Below are 21,371 nucleotides of genomic sequence, written 5' to 3' on the forward strand. Positions count from 1 at the left end.
ATGCGTGCGACGCAAGCGACGAGACCTTTTGCAATTTGCATGCCGCGCCGCCATTGGGCAACAGTGAGCGGGCACCGCCTGCGTAGGAAATGGAACCAAGCGGACCCCGGCTGCTCTTCCAACGGCTGCTTCCGCTTTCTTCCAACCGGGCGCTCCGCCTCTGACTGGAATTCGACCAATCCCATGTCGGCGTCGCCGCTGCTTCCGCTTTTCAGCGGCTTCCGCCCGGCTGAGTAGCGACAATCCCCCTTGGCTTTGGAGTCGCTTTTTGCTGTGTGGCCGAAGCTTCCGCCCTCACCAGGTTGGGCTTGAAGGAGCACTTCCGGGTTAGGGGTTGGCCACGCCCCTGGGCGAGCTGTGGAAGTGGCGATGGAGATGGAGAGGATAGGTGAGAGAACTTTGGCAGCGCCTCCCCTTTGGAACTCCCTGCCACTTGAGATCAAGCAGGCGCCTTCGACGGGATCTTTTCGGAGGCTGCTGGAAACAGTCCTGTTTAGATCAAGCCTTGCCCAGATGCTTAAAAAGCTGGAGCAATTTTAGCCTCTCTTTTTTTAAAAAAAAAAAAGTATTTCAGCTTTCGTATGTTTTAAAGGAGGGTTGTGAATTTCCCCTCAAATATTACTGTTTTATCATTTGTAAACCTGAAGAGGGTTGTTGTTTTTTAACAGTCAAGTGGTGTGTAATTTTTATGAAATGAATTGTTGGCTTCCATCTGTCTCAAGAGACAATGGCGTGTATTCAAACCTCTGGAGAATCACAGCGCCCGGGAACTCATGACTGCTGCCTCCAGCGTTGTTTTTTGCTTCAATTGCAGCACCAAAGTTACCTCCCTGGGGCGCCAGCCTGGGCAGTGTGAATGGAGGTCCTGGGCTGCCCAGACGACAAGGCTCCCTCCTCCCCACCCCTCCGCCCCCCCCCCGGGCTCACTGATGTGGTTTAAAGGAAAGCAGAGCAGAAAAATAAGTAATGAAATTTGCTTTGTGCTGTACACAGATTTAAAACAAAGGCGGTTCTTTCCATGCAGGCTTACAACATAAAAAAGACACAGCACAGAAGGGAAAAGGAAGGGGAAATTGAGCAAGCTCAGGCACCAGGTCTTGAAAGCTACATAGCCAACTGAAAATGGGGAAAAGTTGAGGGAAAGTAAAAATTAGTTCTATTTGCTCATGCTTATATAAGGCCACTATTAATTTATACATTTTTTGAGAGAGAGAGAAAACAAAGAATCTTTTAAGTAACGTGAATAAAGTAATAACGATCAAGAAAACACAGATAAAAGCAAAGTTATGAAAATCTAGTTATCTAGTACAGACAATCCTCGTTTTGTGCCAGGGTTCCGTTCTGGACCCCTGCATGCATTGGCAGAACAAGCATAAGCCCGCTTTGCTCAGTTCTGCCCCCACCCGCCCTGTTCTGCCCCTTTTCATGATGCCTTTCACCCTGAGAGGCGCACTCCATTCATAGCTGTCAATGTTTCCCTTTTTTAAGGGAAACCCCCTTATTCCAAATAGGATTCTTCGCAAGAAAAGGCAAAAGTTGACAGCTATGACTCCATTGTCTCTCAAGAGAGATAGATGCCAACAACAACAACAGATCACCAGGGATGTTTATAATAGGTCGTAAAACAGTAAGCCAGACAATAATTTTTGTTGAAATATTGTATGTCCTAATGGGCTTTTATTGCTGCGAGGTGCTTCTCAGCTTGCTTGGAAAAGTGGCACACATATTTTGACCTTTGCATCAGTAAACTTTGCATTTCCTGGAGGTAATTTAAGCAAAGGATGGATAGCCATAATTCAGGGTCCTGTAGTTGCATTCTTTTTTTTGGGGGGGGGGTGTGAAAATATATTTATTGATATTTCATAATAATACGAAGTAATTAAGTTGCATTCGGCGCCAATGACCTCTGAGGTCCCCTTCAGCCTTACAATTCTTTGAAAGTTACACTGGGGTCAGTGGGAGTAGCGACTGAAAATGGAATGATGAATTTCAAAATGTCCTTATCTCCTTGTTCCCTGCTAGTCCTGCCCCCCAGGGGGCCTCTGGAGTTACCCCTCTCCATTCTGGAGGTTGGATGTGCCGGCCGTTTTGAGCTCATCACCCAAGAGGAAGGGCCTCATGGAGACAGATTCCCGCTAACCACGGTAAGCCCCTTTCCAACCCTGGAACGAGAGAGAGGAATTTTCTTAATGGTAATACATCACCTTGCCAACAAAGGTCCATATAGTAAAAGCTATGGTTTTCCCAATAGTGATGTATGGAAGTGAGAGCTGGACCATAAAGAAGGCTGATCGCCGAAGAATTGATGCTTTTGGATTATGGTGCTGGAGGAGACTCTTGAGAGTCCCAGGTCGTTTACAGCAAAGACATCTTCTGAGGCCTGTGGTACAATCCCCATTTCGAGCGGTGGGGTGTTGCTTAAATGTTTGCTTTTTGTTGTTGTTGTTAAGATGTGCAAATAAACATTGCCTGTGTCTTCGAAAAAGCACCGTATCACTTCTCTCCAAGTCTGTACCTCAAAATGCACCTGAGCCCGTGGCGGAAAGACTTGTTCTATAATGCACCTGGCCATGGGATCAGGAAGGCAAGGTGTAGTAAGAGAACAATTATGATGGCCGCATCTTAGATGATGCTCAAAGATTATTAGGCATATTTATGTAAGGTAGACCTAGCGGCATAGCCGTCAACTTTTCCCTTTTCTTGCGAGGAATCCTATTCAGAATAAGGGAATTTCCCTTAAAAAAGGGGAAACGTATAGTTAAAGCCATGGTTTTCCCGGTAGTGATGTATGGAAGTGAGAGCTGGACCATAAAGAAGGCTGATCGCTGAAGAATTGATGCTTTTGAATTATGGTGCTGGAGGAGACTCTTGAGAGTCCCATGGACTGCAAGAAGATCAAACCTCTCCATTCTGAAGGAAATGAGCCCTGAGTGCTCACCGGAAGGACAGATCCTGAAGCTGAGGCTCCAGTACTTTGCCCACCTCATGAGAAGAGAAGACTCCCTGGAAAAGACCCTGGTGTTGGGAAAGATGGAGGGCACAAGGAGAAGGGGACGACAGAGGACGAGATGGCTGGATAGTGTTCTCAAAGCTACAAACATGAGTCTGACCAAACTGCGGGAGGCAGTGGAAGACAGGAGTGCCTGGCGTGCTCTGGTCCATGGGGTCACGAAGAGTCGGACACGACTAAACGACTAAACAACAACAACAACAATAAGCAGCCACCAGCTGCACGTCTTGAAATTCTGGAAAACCATTAAAAAAATTTTTTTAAAGCAGCCACTGGCTCCTGAAGGTGAGGCAGCTGAAGTAGGCCCAGGTCTGGTCAGTAACTGAATGAGTGGCCTCCTGGAAATCTCATGCTATGGTAGAATAAAAGTAGGATCCAAATGCAAGAAGTTGAATTCATAGAATTGTAGAATTATAGAGTTGGACAGGACCCCGAGGGTCATCTAGTCCAACCCCCCTGCAATGCAGGAATCTCAGCTAGATCATACATGACAGGTGGCCATGCGACCTCTGCTTAAAAACCTGCAAAGGAGGAGAGTCCACAACCTCCCGAGGGAGACCGTTCCACTGTCAGAAAGCTCTTGCTGTCAGAAAGTTCTTCCTTACGTTGAGTCGGAATCTCCCATCTTGTAACTTGAATTCTAGCATTTCTGTTTGTTGTATTGTTTCCGCTCTTGATTTCTTTGTTTGCTCAATGGAGGCTGGTCAGTTAGGGCAACCAACCAACCAAGTGAAATGCCAAGCAATTAAAAAAAAAAGTTTAATTCCCCCTCCCATATATGTCTGTCTCTTTTCTCTTCCCCTCGCCCATCTTTTCAATGACATTTTGTGACTTAAAACGTCAGACCAGTCTTTGGGAGCGTAATCATGGTGGCTGCAAGGATACGACCTGTTTTACATCAGGATGTGATCCACTGCAAGTTACCATGGCTGCATAGACACTGGTATCGAGGAATGACACTTGCACCTTTTTCCCCCATCCCACCTTGCAGCTGCCTCACGGGTTGCCCCCTCACGCTGAGGATCTGGCCTCTGAACTGGAGCAGCGCTTCCTCAGCAGCCCGGACTGGCTTCCCATCCACCACTTCGAAAGGTCTCACAGGTGGGGTTCTCGGTGGTCGCGGAGCCATCTCTCCCTTGTGTTAAACTGAGGTCTCTCCTTCCAGAAAGGAGCAAAAGAGGACACAGTTACTCGTGTGTTCTCTGGTTGGGGCGGCCGTTTTGGTGGTGTGGGATCTGGGAATGTTTTTGGTGGTGTTGTTTTTTTTTTTTAAAAAAAACCCCAAGATCCTGCCTGCTTTCTCGAGGAAGGTTCTGGCCCCGCGAGAAAGACATCCAGTCGCTCTTTGAGGTGGACGTCACCCCCGTGCATTCGACGCTTCAGGCTGAGCGCAACCCCACCACAGGAGAGCTGCTGGGCTTCAGAGAGGTGATGAACGGTGTTCCCCCCGGAATATCATTTTGTCAGGCAAGGGTGGGGAGTCCTAGGCCAAGGGACTCAAGGTGGCCTTCCGGCACTCTCTGCCTGGCCCGCAGAACTTTCCCCACACCCCCTAACCAGCCCCACTTTGCACCACCCTGACTGTTTTCGCCTGGCTGGAATTGGTTCTTAAACTCTTGCCCGTGAGAAGGCTAGAGAAGGGCATGTGAGCCGTGTGTGAAAACTAGCCTGCTGTAGGAAGATCAAAGGCGCACTCATTGCTCCGCCCTCTTTTTTACCTGGCCCCACCCACTGCGTTGTGCTGAAGTGAGTGTGTCCCTTGGGCAGAAAGGGGTTTCCCGCCTTGTTGGGGCGGGTGGGTGGTTCAATATGCTTCAGCCAACCAGGGCTAACATACCTGGTGGAAGGCGGGTGTGGGGTAGTTTGGGGAAAGCAGTCTCGCGGGCCAAATTGGGGACCTGTGCCAAGCCACATGTTCCCCCCACCCTTGTGCTAAATCTCTGGACACCTCCATGGTAGCAGCCAGACTCTGGTATATGTCCCGTTCTGCTGCCCACCGCGACCCCGGTTGCTCCAAGCAAGGATTGCAAGCTTTAACGACCGCTTGAGCATTTTGCTCCTCTTGCAGCTAGATACAGGCGCTGTGGTCTAAATCACTGAGCCTCTTGGGCTTGCCGATCAGAAGATCGGTGGTTCTAATCCCTGCGACAGGGTGAGCGCCCATTGCTCTGTCCCAGCTCCTGCCAACCTAGCAGTTCGAAAGCACACCAGTGCAAGTAGATAAATAGGTACCGCTGCAGCAGGAAGGTAAATGGCATTTTCATGCGCTCTGGTTTCCATCACGGTGTTCCATTGCGCCAGAAGCAGTTTAGTCATGCTGGCCACATGACCTAGAAAGCTGTCTGTGGACAAAGGCTGGCTCCCCCGGCCTGAAAAGCGAGATGAGCGCCGCAACCCCATAGTCGCCTTTGACTGGATTTAACCGTCCAGGGGTCCTTTACCTTTTACCTTTACCCCCCTCTCATGACCGTGTATATGTGCGGCGCCGGGAAATAAATGGATAGATTCAAACCAGGAAATGACAAGAGAGAGCTGGAGAGTCCTTGTGGCGTCCTTGTGACATCAGTGATGATGGAGGAAACCCCAACAAAACCAGAGGTGTAGCGGGGCTTTGTTTCAGCAGTTCAGCTCCCCGCCTAACAGGTGACAAAAGCAGGAGAAAGCCGGCATTTTAGGGGCTTTTTAGAGGGTGCTTCCCACCTAATGCCATTTTCACTATGCACATGGGGCCCCGGAACATAACCCCTTCATAAGTGGGGAGGACACCTGTATACTTGCTTTCTTGAATTGAGAATACAGTCTATAGGAATTTAAGAACTGTTGGGAGAGTGGGGAACTGGCCACGCACCTTTTGGTCTTGACACTGCTCCCCCTTCCGTTTCAGGCACTTGTGGACAACATGGGCTTGTCGGCCAAAAATTCCCTTTCCTTCCAACGAGCACCCGGCCCTCCAGTCGAGGCTCTCCGAGGCAGCGCTACCAATTACCCCTTCTGGCCAGGTATGGGTCTCCTGTTCGCACTGCCTGGTCTGGGGAATTGGCGCTACAGTCTTACGCCAGGGCTTGGAATCATGTTAGGACTCCAGCTCCCATCAGCCCCAGCCAGCAAGGCCAGTGGGTCAGAGATGATGGGAGGAGGGCCCCCCCACATCATTATTTTTGCCAGCGCCTGCTCTTGTGGTTGTCAGGAGTTCAGCCTACACTCAAGTAGGACCCTGGCAGAGACACATGCACGACTGGCATGTTCTCTCCCTCCTGGTCTTTCGTTCGGGAGCTTCAAAAGCTTTCTTCAGCCCAAACATCACAGCAACCAGTGCCAACAGACATTGACACACTTAGGGACCTGTAGATTGCGTAACAGACCTCAGCAACTCAGCATTTTGGCTAATCTACTTTATGTACATACAAACACACAGAGTGCTGCAACATGGCTCCCTCTCTCTCTAGCATCAGAGAAAGAGAAAGAAGAAAGGACAATAGTCCCACTTCATGGAACACAGTAACACAAACATCCTGTCTCCGTCACTTCCCACTCTGTGGAGTCAAAACATACACTGCCATGTGATAGATGACAATCCTATGACTGCAATCACGGAGCAGGAATTCTAACAGTGATTCGCTATTCCGTGTAGGAGTCAAGAGAGGGCTGTGCCAGCAGACTTGACAGGGACTGGAGGAATCGAGAGAAGCATTGGCTGGCTTCATGGTTTTCTCCGCATTGTGATTTTTGCATAGCACACACACACACACAGTCATGATTTGCAGTATATTGCTGGGTGAAAAATTATGTAAGCACCATCACAATATGGACTTTAAACCAGTTTTTGGCGATATATCAATATATTGCCCAGCCCTACTGTGCAATTCAGTTGCAGAATTCTGAGTCTTCTGACTGCAGACTTATTGCCATGCATGCAGCTTTGCTCTTAATTGTCCACAGTGCATTGTTTTAACTCAACCTCTCTTTAGGTGGGATGGACGAACCCAGCCTTGAACAGATCAAGACTCAAGAAGACCAGGAAGAGGACATTGATTTTGAGAACGGTACTTGGATCTGTTCTAGGCAATAGCCGCAATGGTGCACCTTCTTTTAGGATCCCAGCCAGTTCTGGGTTGCTGTTGTTAATGCCATGTGTACTCTGCAGCAGCCTTGGTGAGGCTTGAAGACGTTACCTTATTTATGTAGAGTGGGAAGATAGGGAGAGAACATGGTGGGCTATGGGGTTGCCTCTTCTTGAAATCACAACCGGGTGGCCTTTGATAGCAAAAAACATCACCCTAGTAAGGTTAGAAGGGACGCGGGTGGTGCTGTGGGTTAAACCACAGAGCCTAGGACTTGCCGATCAGAAGGTTGGCGACGGGGTGAGCTCACATTGCTTGGTCCCTGCTCCTGCCAACCTAGCAGTTCGAAAGCATGTCAAAGTGCAAGTAGATAAATAGGTACCGCTCCAGTGGGAAGGTAAACGGCATTTCCGTGCCCTGCTCTGGTTCGCCAGAAGCAGCTTAGTCATGCTGGCCACATGACCCGGAAGCTGTACGCCGGCTCCCTCGGCCTATAGAGCGAGATGAGCGCCGCAACCCCAGAGTCGGCCACGACTGGACCTAATGGTGAGGGGTCCCTTTACCTTTACCTTTAGTAAGGCTAGAGTGATGAAATAACAGGCACCGAGTGCGAATTATGATGTGTTGAAGTCGTTTTTTTAAGCCCACTTCAGATGGAAAGGCCAGCAGCACAGTTGACATAAGATCAATAAAAATAAGGACAATCCCTGCAGATTCTGGGGCCTCTTTCCTCTCTCAGGGCTCACTGCTGATACGTGGCCTGGGCCTCTGAACAGGTGCAGGGAAGCTGGCCTACGGTACCATCACTTTGGGACATTGTGGGAAATTTAAAAGGGGGGCTGGACCCAGCTGTCCTTGACAGCCAGATATCCCACTGGCATGAGGAGGTTAGGCCCATCAGAGTATCCTCTGACTGGGGCCTTCTCGTACCTCATGCTGCCCCCTGATTTGAGGCCACAGACCTTTCTCTTTCCTTCCGCCTTCAAGCCCATATCCCTTCCTGCTTTTTCTTTCTTCCCTCAGATTTGCTGACGGTCCCACCAGGCTGGAAGAAGGGAGTAGAGTTCACCAGACAAGGTAACCTCATTTCTGGTAGAGAGATGATTAGGACTGGTGGGGAGGCTGGCTTGGGGGCTGGGAGACAGTGTGGTGTAGTGGTTAGAACAAGGGCAGCTAGCATGGCGCTCTCTGGGTGTTGTTGGACTCCCAGTTCCCATCAGCCCCTTCTGGTATGGCCCAATGGTCAGCGATGATGATAACTGTTGTCTAGCAGCTTCTGTAAGGCTACCCTGGGGCAAGACCACCTCTCTCCATATGAACCTACCCAGACCCTGAGAACATCAACTGAGGTCCTTTTGTGTGTGCCTCCTCCACATGAAGTCTGGAGGGTGGCAACATGAGAAAGGGCCTCTTCTGTGGTGGCTCCCTGTCTGTGGAATGCTCTCCCCAGGGAGACTTGCCTGGTGCCTTCATTATACACCTTTAGGCGCCAGGCAAAAACGTTCCTTTTCAACCAGGTCTCTGGCTAAACATCCTGTATATTCTTTTAAACATGTTTGGGGAAGGGGGTTATTGTTTTGTTTTTATTATGCATTTTATATTTTTATACTGTATCTTTATGCTGTGAACCACGCTGAGATCTTTGGATAAAGGGCGATATACAAAGAAACATAAGCAATAAGAGCATTGAGCTAGGACCTTGGAGATCTGGGTTCAAATCCCCCATCTGCCTTGGAGCTTGGCCCAGTCACTGTCTCTGCCCTAACATGAGCTGAAAGACCATAGCAAGCCTTGTAGAGAGGTTTGCCCTCGCATGAAACACACATTTCCATGGCATATTTTCCACTGAGCCAGTTGCAAACTTTTCCTTGGATCCCTGAGCCCAAAAGCTGCTCTCCTCCCCCCCCGCCCTCCCACCCTCAGAGGGGATTCCTGAGTACAGAAACCTATCTTGCTTGTGTGTCTCACCCCCCCCCCCACTTCAGAGCTCAAGGCCTCCCCAGGGTTGCTGAACTTGACCCACCTACTGGGGGCCCTGGACACCTTTGAGCTGGGAGCCTCCAGCGACGAAGAAGGGAAGGAGAAGGCCGAGGAAGGGAGGAAGAGGACAAAGAAGGGGAAAGGGGCGAAGGCAGAGGAGGCGCCCCCGGCAGAACCGGCGCCGCTGCAGAGAACAAACAGCCTGGAGGAGCTGGTGCTCAAGGTAGGGCCACCTGCGTGCGGAGAGGGTGAGGCGTTCTCAAAGTAAAGGAAGGATTGAACTCTGATTAATAAGAATACACACAGAGGCTTGAACCAGCGAGACTCTGGGAAGGGTGCGTATAATAATCTGTCTCTCCACCCCCTGGCCCAGGTCATTTTATTCACAAAAGAACTTCTTACAGAGAGTTCGTAAGAACCAATCAGATTTCTTCTGAGCATTTCAACAAACCCCACGTGGGGACAAAGTCAGATCAAAATAAATTCTTTTAACTACAAAGACACAGGAGTAAACAGGAGAGGATGGAAGGATGGCAAGGAGATAAGCATCCTTATCACCTTCTGGTTCGCCAGAAGCGGCTTAGTTTTGCTGGCCACATGACCCGGAAGCTGTACGCCGGCTCCCTCAGTCAATAAAGCGAGATGAGCGCCGCAACCCCAGAGTCGGCCACGACTGGACTTAATGGTCAGGGGTCCCTTTACCTTTAAGATCAACATCCTGAGATTAGCATATCGGAAAGGCTACTTCACAGAAGCTGCCCACTATCTTTCACAGCCCAGGATGCATGCCTGGTGAAGCAGCTGGCCACTGGGCTGTGTATGTGACTTGTCAAGCAGCGAGAAATGGACAGTAGAGGAAATGGCCAGAAATGCAGAAGGTTGTGGGATTTGATCAGAAATTACTGTCAATGAATTAAACCCAGTCAACACCATGCTTTCACAGCGGACACAATGGCTTGATGCATATTTTATAATTCCTCATAGTAGTCCCACCTGACCCCACACTCTGCATATTTGCACTCCTACAGAGGGACGGAAGGATCTTGGGGCGATGTTGGCAGGTGCCCAAGCAGGTGGCAGGTGGGTTTCTCTGTCTAAAGAGGTGAGGGAAGACTGGCAGAAGATGCGGCAGGCTTCTGGCCTGGGAAAGAACTGCGAAGGGCGCTGCCCCCCAGGAGCCAAAGCTGCTCTAGCCAAATTCAGACAAAAGGAAGGACAAGGCTACTAGATATGGTGGCTCTGAATAGAACCAGCATTGGTACACAACCCTCCCATTTTATTGGGTCTGTGAGTGGGTGGAGGATTCCCTTTTCCCATCCTTGGCTTCCTTTACGCTTCCTGTCTCCTCTTTGCCTTCCTCTCAGGAGGTGACGCCCGCCCCTAAATCAGCCCCACAGGCCGCCCCGGCCCCTACTGCGGCTTCCGAGCCCCCCAAAGAGCAGTGGGCCATCCCAGTGGACGTCAGCTCTCCCGTGGATGACTTCTACAAGCGAATTCCTGATCCAGCTTTCAAGGTATGATGGCAGCTCAGAGGGCCGAGTGGGGGGAGGAAAGGTAGGGGCTAATAATAATAATAATAATAATAATAATAATAATAATAATTTATTATTTATACCCCCGCCCATCTGGCTGAGTTTCCCGAGCCACTCTGGGCAGCTCCCAATCAAGTGTTAAAAACAATACAGCATTAAATATTAAAAACTTCCCTAAACAGGGCTGCCTTCAGATGTCTTTTAAAGAGAAGATAGCTGCTTATTTCCTTCACATCTGAAGGGAGGGCATTCCACAGGGCGGGCACCACTACCGAGAAGGCCCTCTGCCTGGTTCCCTGTAACCTTACTTCTCGCAATGAGGGAACCACCAGAACGCCCTTGGCGTTGGATCTCAATGTCCGGGCTGAACGATGGGGGTGGGGCCAAGGACTGATGACGCTAAACTTCGTCCCCCTGTGTGACTTCCTCTGTCTTTCTCTCCACTCCTCAGTGGCCTTTTGAGCCAGACGTTTTCCAGAAGCAGGCGATTCTCCACTTGGAGAAGCACGACTCTGTGTTTGTGGCTGCCCACACCTCTGCCGGAAAGACCGTGGTGGCGGAATATGCCATTGCTCTGTCCCAGAAGCACATGACACGGTGAGAGTGCGTGTTATGAATGATAATAATTAACATTTGTACCCCACCGTTCCTCCAAGAAGCTCAAGGAGGAGAAGTATGTAGTTTTCCTCACAACAACCCTGTGAGGTAGGTCAGGCAGAGAGGTAGCGACTGGCCCGTGGTTGCTCAGCGAGCTCCATGGCAGAGGGGGGATTTGAACCCTGGTCTCCCAGGTTGTAGTCTGACACTAACCAATATACCACAGTAGCTCTTACAGTGTTTAGCTGCCCTCCACACCCAAATGAACACTGTTACGTAAAATACAGTGGTACCTCAGGTTAAGAACTTAATTCGTTCCGGAGGTCTGTTCTTAACCTGAAACTGTTCTTAACCTGAAGCACCACTTTAGCTAATGGGGCCTCCCACTGCCACCGCGCCACCGAATCACGATTTCTGTTCTTATCCTGAAGCAAAGTTCTTAACCTGAAGCACTATTTCTGGGTTAGCAGAGTCTGTAACCTGAAGCGTATGTAACCTGAAGCGTATGTAACCCAAGGTACCACTGTACTGAACCTGCTAGGGTTGAGCCTGTGAGGCCTTGGCCTAGGACGACAAAATATCCATTTTTATTGACTCAGGTAGGGAGGGAAAGTAGTAAAACAGACTCCTGTCCCAGGCAATTGCCTATGATTACCTAGTAAAGGTAAAGGGACTCCTGACCATTAGGTCAAGTCGTGGCCGACTCTGGGGTTGCGGCGCTCATCTCGCTTTACTGGCCGAGGGAGCCGGCGTACAGCTTCCGGGTCATGTGGCCAGCATGACTAAGCCGCTTCTGGCAAACTAGAGCAGGGCACAGAAACGCCGTTTACCTTCCCACCAGAGCAGTACCTATTGGGTATGCTGGAGTCCAGAGTCTCCTCCTTTTGAACTTCTAAAACTCTTTATTTTCTTCCCTGCAGCACCATCTACACTTCCCCAATCAAAGCTCTTTCCAACCAGAAGTTTCGGGATTTCAAGAACACCTTTGGGGACGTGGGGTTGTTGACGGGGGACGTTCAGCTCCATCCGGATGCCTCATGCCTCATCATGACGACGGAAATCCTTCGGTGAGGATTTGGGGTATAAATAGGGGGGGTCTGCAAATGTACCCCGAAATGCCAGCAATCCTTGGTTTAAAAGAAGTTCTTGGAAAAGACAAATGTCACTCTTTAGACCCATCCTATTATTATTATTATTATTATTATTATTATTATTATTATTATTATTATTATTAGGGACGCGGGTGGCGCTGTGGGTAAAACCTCAGCGCCTAGGGCTTGCCGATCGCATAGTCGGCGGTTCGAATCCCCGCGGCGGGGTGAGCTCCTGTCTTTCGGTCCCAGCTCCTGCCCACCTAGCAGTTCGAAAGCACCCCTAAGTGCAAGTAGATAAATAGGTACCGCTTTCTAGCGGGAAGGTAAACGGCGTTTCCGTGTGCTGCGCCGGTGCTGGCTCGCCAGAGCAGCTTCGTCACACTGGCCACGTGACCCGGAAGTGTCTCCAGACAGCGCTGGCCCCCGGCCTCTTAAGCGAGATGGGCGCACAACCCTAGAGTCGGACACAACTGGCCCGTATGGGCAGGGGTACCTTTACCTTTTTATTATTATTATTATTATTATTATTATTATTATTATTATTATTATTATTAATACCCCCCCATCTGGCTGGGCTTCTCCAGCCACTCTGGGCGGCTTCCAACAAAATATTAAAATACAGTGGTCTGTTAAACATTAAAAGCTTCCCTAAGCAGGGCTGCCTTCAGATGTCTTCTAAAAGTCTGGTAGTTGTTCTTCTCTTTGACATCTGGTGGGAGGGTGTTCCACAGGGCGGGTGCCACTGTCAAGAAGGCCCTCTACCTGGTTCCCTGTAACTTGGCTTCTCGCAGCGAGGGAACCACCAGAAGGCCCTCAGAGCTGGATCTCAGTGTCCGGGCGGAACAATGGGGGTGGAAACGCTCCTTCAGGTATACTGGACCGAGGCCGTTTAGGGCTCTAAAGGTCAGCACCAACACTTTGAATTGTGCTCGGAAACATATGATTACCATTATCATTAAATATCAACCATTTTCTGCCTTTTTCTAATGGAGGTTTTTAAGTAGAGGTTGGATGGTCGTGCATCAGGGATGCTTGAGTTGAGATTCTTGCATTGCAGGTGGTTGGACTAGATGACCCTCGGGGGGTCCTTTGCAATGCTACCATTCTATGATTCTACGGTCCGGCCAGCCCTTGTTCTGCTGTTGATCAGGGTAAAGAGTCCTGGTCTTGCAATATCCCTTTCTCTTTCCAAAAACCCTCAGGTCAATGCTCTATAATGGCTCAGATGTCCTCAGAGACTTGGAGTGGGTGATCTTTGACGAGGTGCATTACATCAACGACTCAGAGGTGAGGAAATGCGCACACCAAGGGGAGCAGGGCTTGGATCCGCCACGTACCAAGTCGAGGAAGTATTGTCTGCACAGGCCGGCAGCAGCTTTCCCGGGTCTGAGATCTTTCCTAGCCCTGCCTGCAGATGCCAGGAACTGAACCTGAGACCTGCTACCAGGGACTGCATTCTGCACGCCAATCAGAGCCTACAGCTCCTCTCCCCATCCGCAGCCTTCCTAGAAACATAGGTAGCTGCCTTGTTCTTCCGGGTCATGTGGCCAGCATGACTAAGCCGCTTCTGGCGAACCAGAGCAGCGCACGGAAACACCGTTTACCTTCCCGCTGGAGCACTACCTATTTATCTACTTGCACTTTGATGTGCTTTCGAACTGCTAGGTGGGCAGGAGCAGGGACTGAGCAACGGGAGCTCACCCCGTCGCGGGGATTCGAACTGCCGACCTTCTGATCGGCAAGTCCGAGGCTGTGTGGTTTAACCCACAGCGCCACCCGCGTCCCACTCTGAACTGGTACAGTCCAGAATAGAGATGGCGAAGGCCTGGACGAAACCTGGAAAAATGGGGGGAGGGGGGAATCTTGTTGTTGTACTCAGGTCCTTCTAGTTTCCTGCTTGGCAGGGGGTTGGACTCGATGGCCCTTGTGGTCTCTTCCAACTCTATGATTCTATGATTCTATGGTGGCCATGGGCCTGACATAGCAGAGGTCTTCTTAATTTCTTCCGTTCCCTTGCAGCGTGGGGTTGTCTGGGAGGAGGTTCTCATCATGCTGCCAGACCACGTGAACATAATTTTGCTCAGTGCCACCGTCCCCAACACCCTGGAGTTTGCTGACTGGATAGGGTAAGAAGTGGTGCAGTCGGAAATGAAAATCTTGGTGCTGCGATTCCTGCGTTGCAGGGGGTTGGACTAGATGGCCCTTGGGGGTCCCTTCCAACTCTGTAGTTCTATGGTTCTAGGAAGAGGGAGGGATGAGGGATGGAGGGGACTGGGCTGGGGAGGGAATAAAGGAGCATAGTGCTTTTATGGGATGTGAAAACCCTAATGAACTGCCAATTAAAGAATAGTAATAATAAATAATAATAAAATGTTATTTATACCCCGCCGTTCCCGGTTCAGAAAACCGGGTTCAGGGCAGCTAACAACAAATTTAAAACACTTAATTGTGATACAACAAAAAACAGCATAAAACGTGAATAACAATAAATTCAGAATTCAAAAATCAATTTAGGGGGGAAATCCATCCAATAAACATTAGATGATCACCAGGGCTAGCTGGCTAAATTAGTCCTATTTGGGCCAGCGAGGAGACCGGGGGAGAATTAGCTGTGGGATCCCAGAGCGGGTAATCTTCATAAAAAGGGGAGAGGGAGGGAAGGAAGGGGAATAAAAGATCAGGCTAAGTTCAAATTGAAAGCCAGGCGGAATAGCTCTGTCTTACAGGCTGCAGAAGAAAGTTAAGTCCTGCAGGGCCCTAGTCTCATGGGACACAGCATTCCACCAGGTCGGAGCCATCACTGAAAAGGCCCTAGCCCTGGTGGAGGATAATCTGACTTAGGGCCCGGGACCTCTAAAGTATGATTATTCATGGACTTTAAGGTCCTCTGCGGGGCATACCAGGAGAGTAAAGGTAAAGGTAAAGGGACCCCTGACCATTAGGTCCAGTCGTGGCCGACTCTGCGGTTGCTCATCTCGTTTTATTGGCCGAGGGAGCCGGCGTACAGCTTCCGGATCATGTGGCCAACATGACTAAGTTGCTTCTGGCGAACCAGAGCAGCGCACGGAAACGCCGTTTACCTTCCCGCCGGAGCGGTACCTATTTATCTACTTGCACTTTGACGTGCTTTTGAACTGCTAGGTTGGCAGGAGCAGGGACCGAGCAACGGGAGCTCACCCCGTCGCGGGGATTTGAACCGCCGACCTTCTTATCGGCAAGTCCTAGGCTCTGTGGTTTAACCCACAGCGCCACCCGCGTCCCTATACCAGGAGAGGCGGTCCCGTAAGGAGTAAGTGCTACAGCCAATATCATGTTTGGTTGGGCACAGAGGATTGGTGGGAGGGAGCAGCTGGGGAACCCCCAAAGGAAGAAGGCTCAGAGCCCGGGGAGTGGTGGTGGGACGACAACATTTGGCGGAAGGCGAAGAGGGACAAGACTGAGAGGATGTTTGGAAGCTGAAGAGGTAACAGGGCTTGGTGTGAGCTAGGAGAGTTGTGGCAGAGAGAAGCCCAGAATCAAGCCCAGAAGCTGCAACAGGAGAGGAGGGGGCCAAGAGGTAGAGATGAGGCAGGCTGCTGACGAGGCTCAGGTGTCTCCCCTTCCTACTACAACAAGCTCCCCTCCCCACTGGTGTCCCAGGACCAGAAGAGGCATGAAAAGGGCGGAGGAGACGTTGGCGACATGCAGTCTCAGATTGCTTGGGGGGGAACCCTGAAGAGGAGGAGACATAGGCAGCTGTGGGGAAGCGGGGCCCTTTAGTCTCAGCAACTGCTTCATAGGGGCAAGACCTACCAAAGATGATAAGACCTACCAAAGATGAGAGCCAGCGTGGTGTAGTGGTTAAGAGCGGTAGACTCGTAATCTGGGGAACCGGGTTCGCTTCCCCGCTCCTCCACATGCAGCTGCTGGGTGACCTTGGGCCAGTCACACTTCTGTGAAGTCTCTCAGCCCCACTCACCTCACAGAGTGTTTGTTGTGGGGGAGGAAGGGAAGGGAGAATGTGAGCCGCTTTGAGACTCCAAAGGGAGTGAAAGGCGGGGCATCAAATCCAAACTCTTCTATAATGGTGTGCTCATTAGGCCTGACATCCTGCCAAGTCTGTGGAGGTTGTGTTTTTGCTAATGAAAGAGGTCACTCCAACTTGCTTGGTGCAATTTACTGCAGGCTCACCCCTGCCAGCAGAGATGGGAAACCTCAGCAGCAGCAGCAGCCTAGGGACTTTTCACAGGCCCCACCCCCTCACCAGGTCCCACCCTTGATGGGAGCTGCTCCACACCCTCCTTAAGTGCTTCTCGCTGGCTGGGATGTAGCCTTAAACTGTCAATAATAATAATAATAATAATAATAATAATAATAATAATTATTATTATTATTATTATTATTATTATTATTATTATTATTATTATTATTATTATTTATACCCTGCCCTCCCCAGCCAAGGGCAGCTAACAAGCAATAATAAAAACAAGTTGAATGAATACAACTTAAAGACAAAATTAAAATACAACATTAAAATGTAGCCTCAGCGCAGGAGGAGAAAGGAAAAAGAAAGAGGGGGAGGGAATCAAATTGGCTCCAAGCCAAAGGCCAGGTGGAATAACTCTGTCTTACAGGCCCTGCGGAAAGAAATCAGATCCTGCAGGGCCCTGGTTTCATGAGGCAGAGCGTTCCACCAGGCCGGAGCCAGTGCTGAGAAGGCCCTGCTCTGGTTGAGGCTAATCTGACTTCCTTAGGACCTGGGACCACTAGGGTGTTGCTATTTATGGACCTTGAGGCTCTCCGTGGGGCATACTGGGAGAGGCGGTCCCGTAGGTACGAGGGTCCTAGGCCGTGAAGGGCTTTAAAGGTCAAGACCAGCACCTTAAACCTGACCCTTTACTCCACCGGGAGCCAGTGCAGCTGGAAAAGCACTGGGTGAATCTGCTCCCATGGCAGAGACCCTGTGAGGAGCCTCGCTGCAGCATTCTGCACCCGCTGGAGTTTCTGGGACAGCTCTTGCTTGCCTTGCTTGCCTGTATGGAAGACAGAGAGGGGTGTCTGTGAGCACATCTAGAAGCCAGCTGATTGTACAAATGCAAAATTTGCATTTGTTGCCGCGCCCACCCCTGGCTTGCCTGTCTCCCATTGGAAGGTGGCCCAGAAGGGATAAAGAAGGGCTCCTCCCCCTTGCAGCACCATCATGTGTATCACGCCAGCATCTGCCGTGTAGAGGTGTGCCTTGGGTGAGCTGGGGGGAACAGGAGAGTCCGCAAGTCTGCAACTCAGCCATGCTGGGCATCCTTCTCTCTTTGCAGGAGGATCAAGAGAAAGAAAATCTACGTGATCAGCACCCTGAAGCGCCCCGTCCCGCTGGAACATTACCTGTACACAGGCAACAGCCAGAAAACGCAGAACGAGCTCTTCCTGCTGGTCGACGCCCGCGGCACGTTCCTGACCAAGGGGTGAGGGCCGATGCGCTGGCAGAGCGTCTCGGCGGCTGGTGGGAAGCCAAATGGCAGCCCCCACCCCACCTTGGTGGCCAAAAGTGTAATAAGCCCAATAATTGCACTTTAATGGTGCCCCAAATCTTGTCTGCAGAAGCAACTCACTTAGTCCATCTAAATGGCAGGGGCATGGCCTTGTAAAACAGTTAGGGCAGGGAAGGGAAGCCGGTGTGGCCGACGGCTGAGGATGATGGGAGTTGTAGTCCAGGAAGGTCAGGAGGGCATGGCATTGGCTACCGCTGGCATCAGGTTGGCTTGTTAACCATGCCTTAGGTTTACTCCAACCCCGGCCCAAGACACTCTCTTCCTGCCTGAGACAAGCTGAAAATGGCACCCCATCCCCTCTCCTCATTTTTTCTCTTTTTTTACTTGTAGTCCGTGGAATAATGTCTTATCCACCCTTTGCTTACATACACAAAGTGAGAAATATTAATAATATTAATAATAATAATAATAATGGATCAGACTCTTACTGTCCAACCAGATTCCTATTGGTATCTTGGATACCTGAGCACAAAAGCCGCTTTCCCCGCTTGCGAGTCCCAACAACTCTGGTATTTTACCCTTGATTTGGCTTGTGATGTATAGCCATCATGATGAGTAGCCATTGGTAGCTGTGGCTGCTCTCCAATAGTTTGTCCAAACCCCCTAAACTTTGTGTGCTTTATGAATGAATCCTTCCTTTGGCTGGCCTGAACTCTCCGTGGGGCCGGCCGGCCCTGCCAGTAGGCCGAGTGAAGCAGTTGCCTCAGGTGGCAGATGCTCAGGGATGGTTGGGGGAATGGTGGCAAGGCATCGGAAGGGCAGAGCTGGCATGTGCCACTCACAGCCTGCCCTGAGCGAACTTGCTCCCCATATATGTGGTGGGGCGAGGGGTGCTGTCCTGTTGCCTGTATTGAAGTAAGATTCAGCTGCTGGTTTAGCTATGGAACTGGGAGCGGCGGCCATCTTGTCCTTTGCCTCAGGCAGCAAAAAAAGTTGACCTTCCAATGCTCAGCTCCACTGGATGGCGTGGAGTGTTTCTGAGAGAAAAAACCCTCTGTCCCCTTTCCCCAACACCATCTGTAACTTTATACGCCTTGGTCGTGTTTCCTCTCGCCCCTTTCTCCCCGTCCAAACGAATCCTCCAGGTATTACGATGCTGTGGATGCCAAGAAGGAGCGGGCCAGCAAGCATTCCCAGACCTTCGGGGCCAAGCAGCCCATGCACCCGGGGGCTGGGGCAGGCCAGGTACGCTGGGCTAGGTTCATCGTGGACCTGGGAGGGAGGGAGTTTGATGCTGGCCTGTTGGGAATCTGTGTACGTGCAGCTACTCACACAGAGTCAGTTAAGGTTTGGCAGACAGCCAGAAGGCAATCTGAAGGAGTAAGTCTGCCTGGTGATAACAGAGACATGGAGACAGCTCCCTGATTGGTCAAGCTCTCTCAAGGGAGTGATAATTAATGGCCTACTAACTGGAATGTGTGAGTTCAGAGGTTCAGAGTTCTGTGTGTCAGTGTAGGAGTTGTGAGTCGTGTCAGAGAGAGCTAGCATAAGATCCGTGTTCTGTTCCTGTAAATAGTCCACTGTATATAATAAACCCCTAACTACAAGTTCCTGGTTCCTGCTTCGTCTATCCTGTCTGCAGCCAAGTCGCCAATTGCTTCCGTGGATTCTGTGTGTACTCTGCTAGGTCTGGCTAAGGTCCTGCAACTAGTCAGAAAGTTGCGAAACACCAAATAGGTTTTGCCTCCCCCCCCCCCCCGCATCAATAAATACATAAAATGATCCAGTGCTGCTGTGTGTTGTAACAGGAAGGGCAATGGAGAATGGGTTCATTAGGATCTAATGTCACCACTTCCCCTTTGGCATAGCTTTTTTAAAACAAGGGTGGGGACGCCTTTTGGCGTGTGGGATCCTGAGCCCCCAATCCCCTGGCAGCCCACCTTCATAGGTGAGTGTGGCCTATGGGCAATAGACTTTGGGCACAATATAGAATATGATGCATGGGTCAAACTTTGGAATGAGAATTTAAAATTTACTGCATGCTCTACTTTAAAAGAGAACGTAATGAAAATGGTTTATCACTGGTATCTTACTCCCACCAAACTAGCAAAAATGTATAGGATGAATAGCAAAATCTATTGGAAATGTAAAGAAAAGGACGGTGATTTTTACCACATGTGGTGGACATGTGACAAAATGAAAGAGTTTTGGGAATTGATCTATAATGAATTAAAAAAGATGTTTAAATATACTTTCCCCAAAAAGCCTGAAGAACTACTACTAGGTTTGATAGGAGAGGATATTAAGATGGACCAAAGACTATATTTGTATGCTACGACAGCAGCCAGAGTTCTGATAGCCTAAAAATGGAAAACACAGGAGATACCGACTGTAAAGGAGTGGCAGACAAAGTTGGTCGAGTATGCGGAACTAGCAAAACTGACACATAGGATTCGCAGACAGGAGGAGACAAAGTACCAAAAAGAATGGAGTAAATTTATGGTCTATATAAGTGAGAACTGTAGAAATTTGAAGACGTTAGCAGGACTGAAATAAATCTTATGTCACGGTTTAGTCTTTTACTAATGAAACTGTGAATTAAAGATTGGAATAAGGAAACCTGTGGAAGGGAAGGAGGGAAGTCAGTGGCTCTATGGAGCACAAAATAAGATACATGTAAAAAGACTTGACATTTTTGTTTGTTGATGTTGGTGTATTTAAAATGAAAACTTAATAAAAAGCATATTTTTTTTAAAAAAAAAGATAGGTGAGTGTGGCCATGGTGGCGGAGGCTGATGGGACTTGTAGTCCAAGATACCGGCCTAGGCCCCAAGCCAAGTTGACCTGTGGCGTTCCCCTCAGGACAAGAACATCTGGCTCTCCCTCATTGACATGCTGCGCAAGAAAGACCAGCTGCCCGTGGTGGCCTTCACCTTCTCCCGCAACCGCTGCGACGACAACGCCTCCATGCTCACCACCGTCAACCTGACCACCACGAACGAGAAGAGCGAGATCCACGTCTTCTTCCAGAAGTGCATCTCCCGCCTGAAGGGCACAGACCGCCAGCTGCCTCAGGTCAGAGAGTGGGGCAGCGAGTGGTTGGCTCCGCGGCGAGGCCCACAGGGCGCTGGGCCTCTTGGCATGAAGGTGTCTCTTCAGTTTTAGGGTTGCTGAGGGGAACTGGGCCCAGGGTGGGGTCTTTGCTGCCCAGGGAGCCGGGCGTTGGAACAACTTGACTGCTAGATAGCAGCTTCAGTAGTATTTACAGTGGTGCCCCGCAAGACGAATGCCTCGCAAGACGGAAAACCCGCTAGAGGAAAGGGTTTTCCGTTTTTGAGCTGCTTCGCAAGACGAATTTCCTATGGGCTTGCTTCGCAAGACGAAAAATCTTGCGAGTGTTCCGATTTTTTCCGCTTTCCCCCCCTTTTTCTAAGCCGCTAAGCCGCTAATAGCCTTTAAGCCGCTAAGCCTTTAATAGCCGCTAAGCCGCTAAACCGCTAATAGGGTTGCTTCGCAAGACGAAAAAACCGCTAGACGAAGAGACTCGCGGAACGGATTATTTTCGTCTTGCGAGGCACCACTGTATTCATCACCTTCCACATGTGTCCCAAGGAGATATACAATATAGA

The 21,371-nt window shown here is 50.0% G+C and overlaps 1 protein-coding gene across 1 annotated transcript in view; it reads left to right on the forward strand.

The window, feature by feature from the left end:
• The first annotated feature begins 227 nt into the window (after positions 1 to 227).
• The window catches only part of SKIC2 (SKI2 subunit of superkiller complex), a 45,494-nt gene continuing 24,350 nt past the window's right edge, over positions 228 to 21,371 (forward strand). Inside the window, exons 1-16 of the mRNA XM_081181766.1 lie at positions 228 to 388; positions 2,023 to 2,144; positions 4,002 to 4,111; positions 4,321 to 4,438; positions 5,895 to 6,009; positions 6,979 to 7,053; positions 8,095 to 8,148; positions 9,057 to 9,274; positions 10,416 to 10,565; positions 11,035 to 11,180; positions 12,101 to 12,247; positions 13,477 to 13,561; positions 14,294 to 14,400; positions 17,569 to 17,715; positions 18,888 to 18,987; positions 20,605 to 20,817. Coding sequence (XP_081037892.1) covers positions 370 to 388; positions 2,023 to 2,144; positions 4,002 to 4,111; positions 4,321 to 4,438; positions 5,895 to 6,009; positions 6,979 to 7,053; positions 8,095 to 8,148; positions 9,057 to 9,274; positions 10,416 to 10,565; positions 11,035 to 11,180; positions 12,101 to 12,247; positions 13,477 to 13,561; positions 14,294 to 14,400; positions 17,569 to 17,715; positions 18,888 to 18,987; positions 20,605 to 20,817 — 1,926 coding nt within the window. The 5' untranslated portion in view covers positions 228 to 369. The remainder of the gene's footprint in view (positions 389 to 2,022; positions 2,145 to 4,001; positions 4,112 to 4,320; positions 4,439 to 5,894; positions 6,010 to 6,978; positions 7,054 to 8,094; positions 8,149 to 9,056; positions 9,275 to 10,415; positions 10,566 to 11,034; positions 11,181 to 12,100; positions 12,248 to 13,476; positions 13,562 to 14,293; positions 14,401 to 17,568; positions 17,716 to 18,887; positions 18,988 to 20,604; positions 20,818 to 21,371) is intronic.

Source organism: Podarcis bocagei, assembly GCF_964188305.1.
Source record: "Podarcis bocagei genome assembly, chromosome: 2".
Lineage (NCBI taxonomy): Eukaryota > Metazoa > Chordata > Lepidosauria > Squamata > Lacertidae > Podarcis > Podarcis bocagei.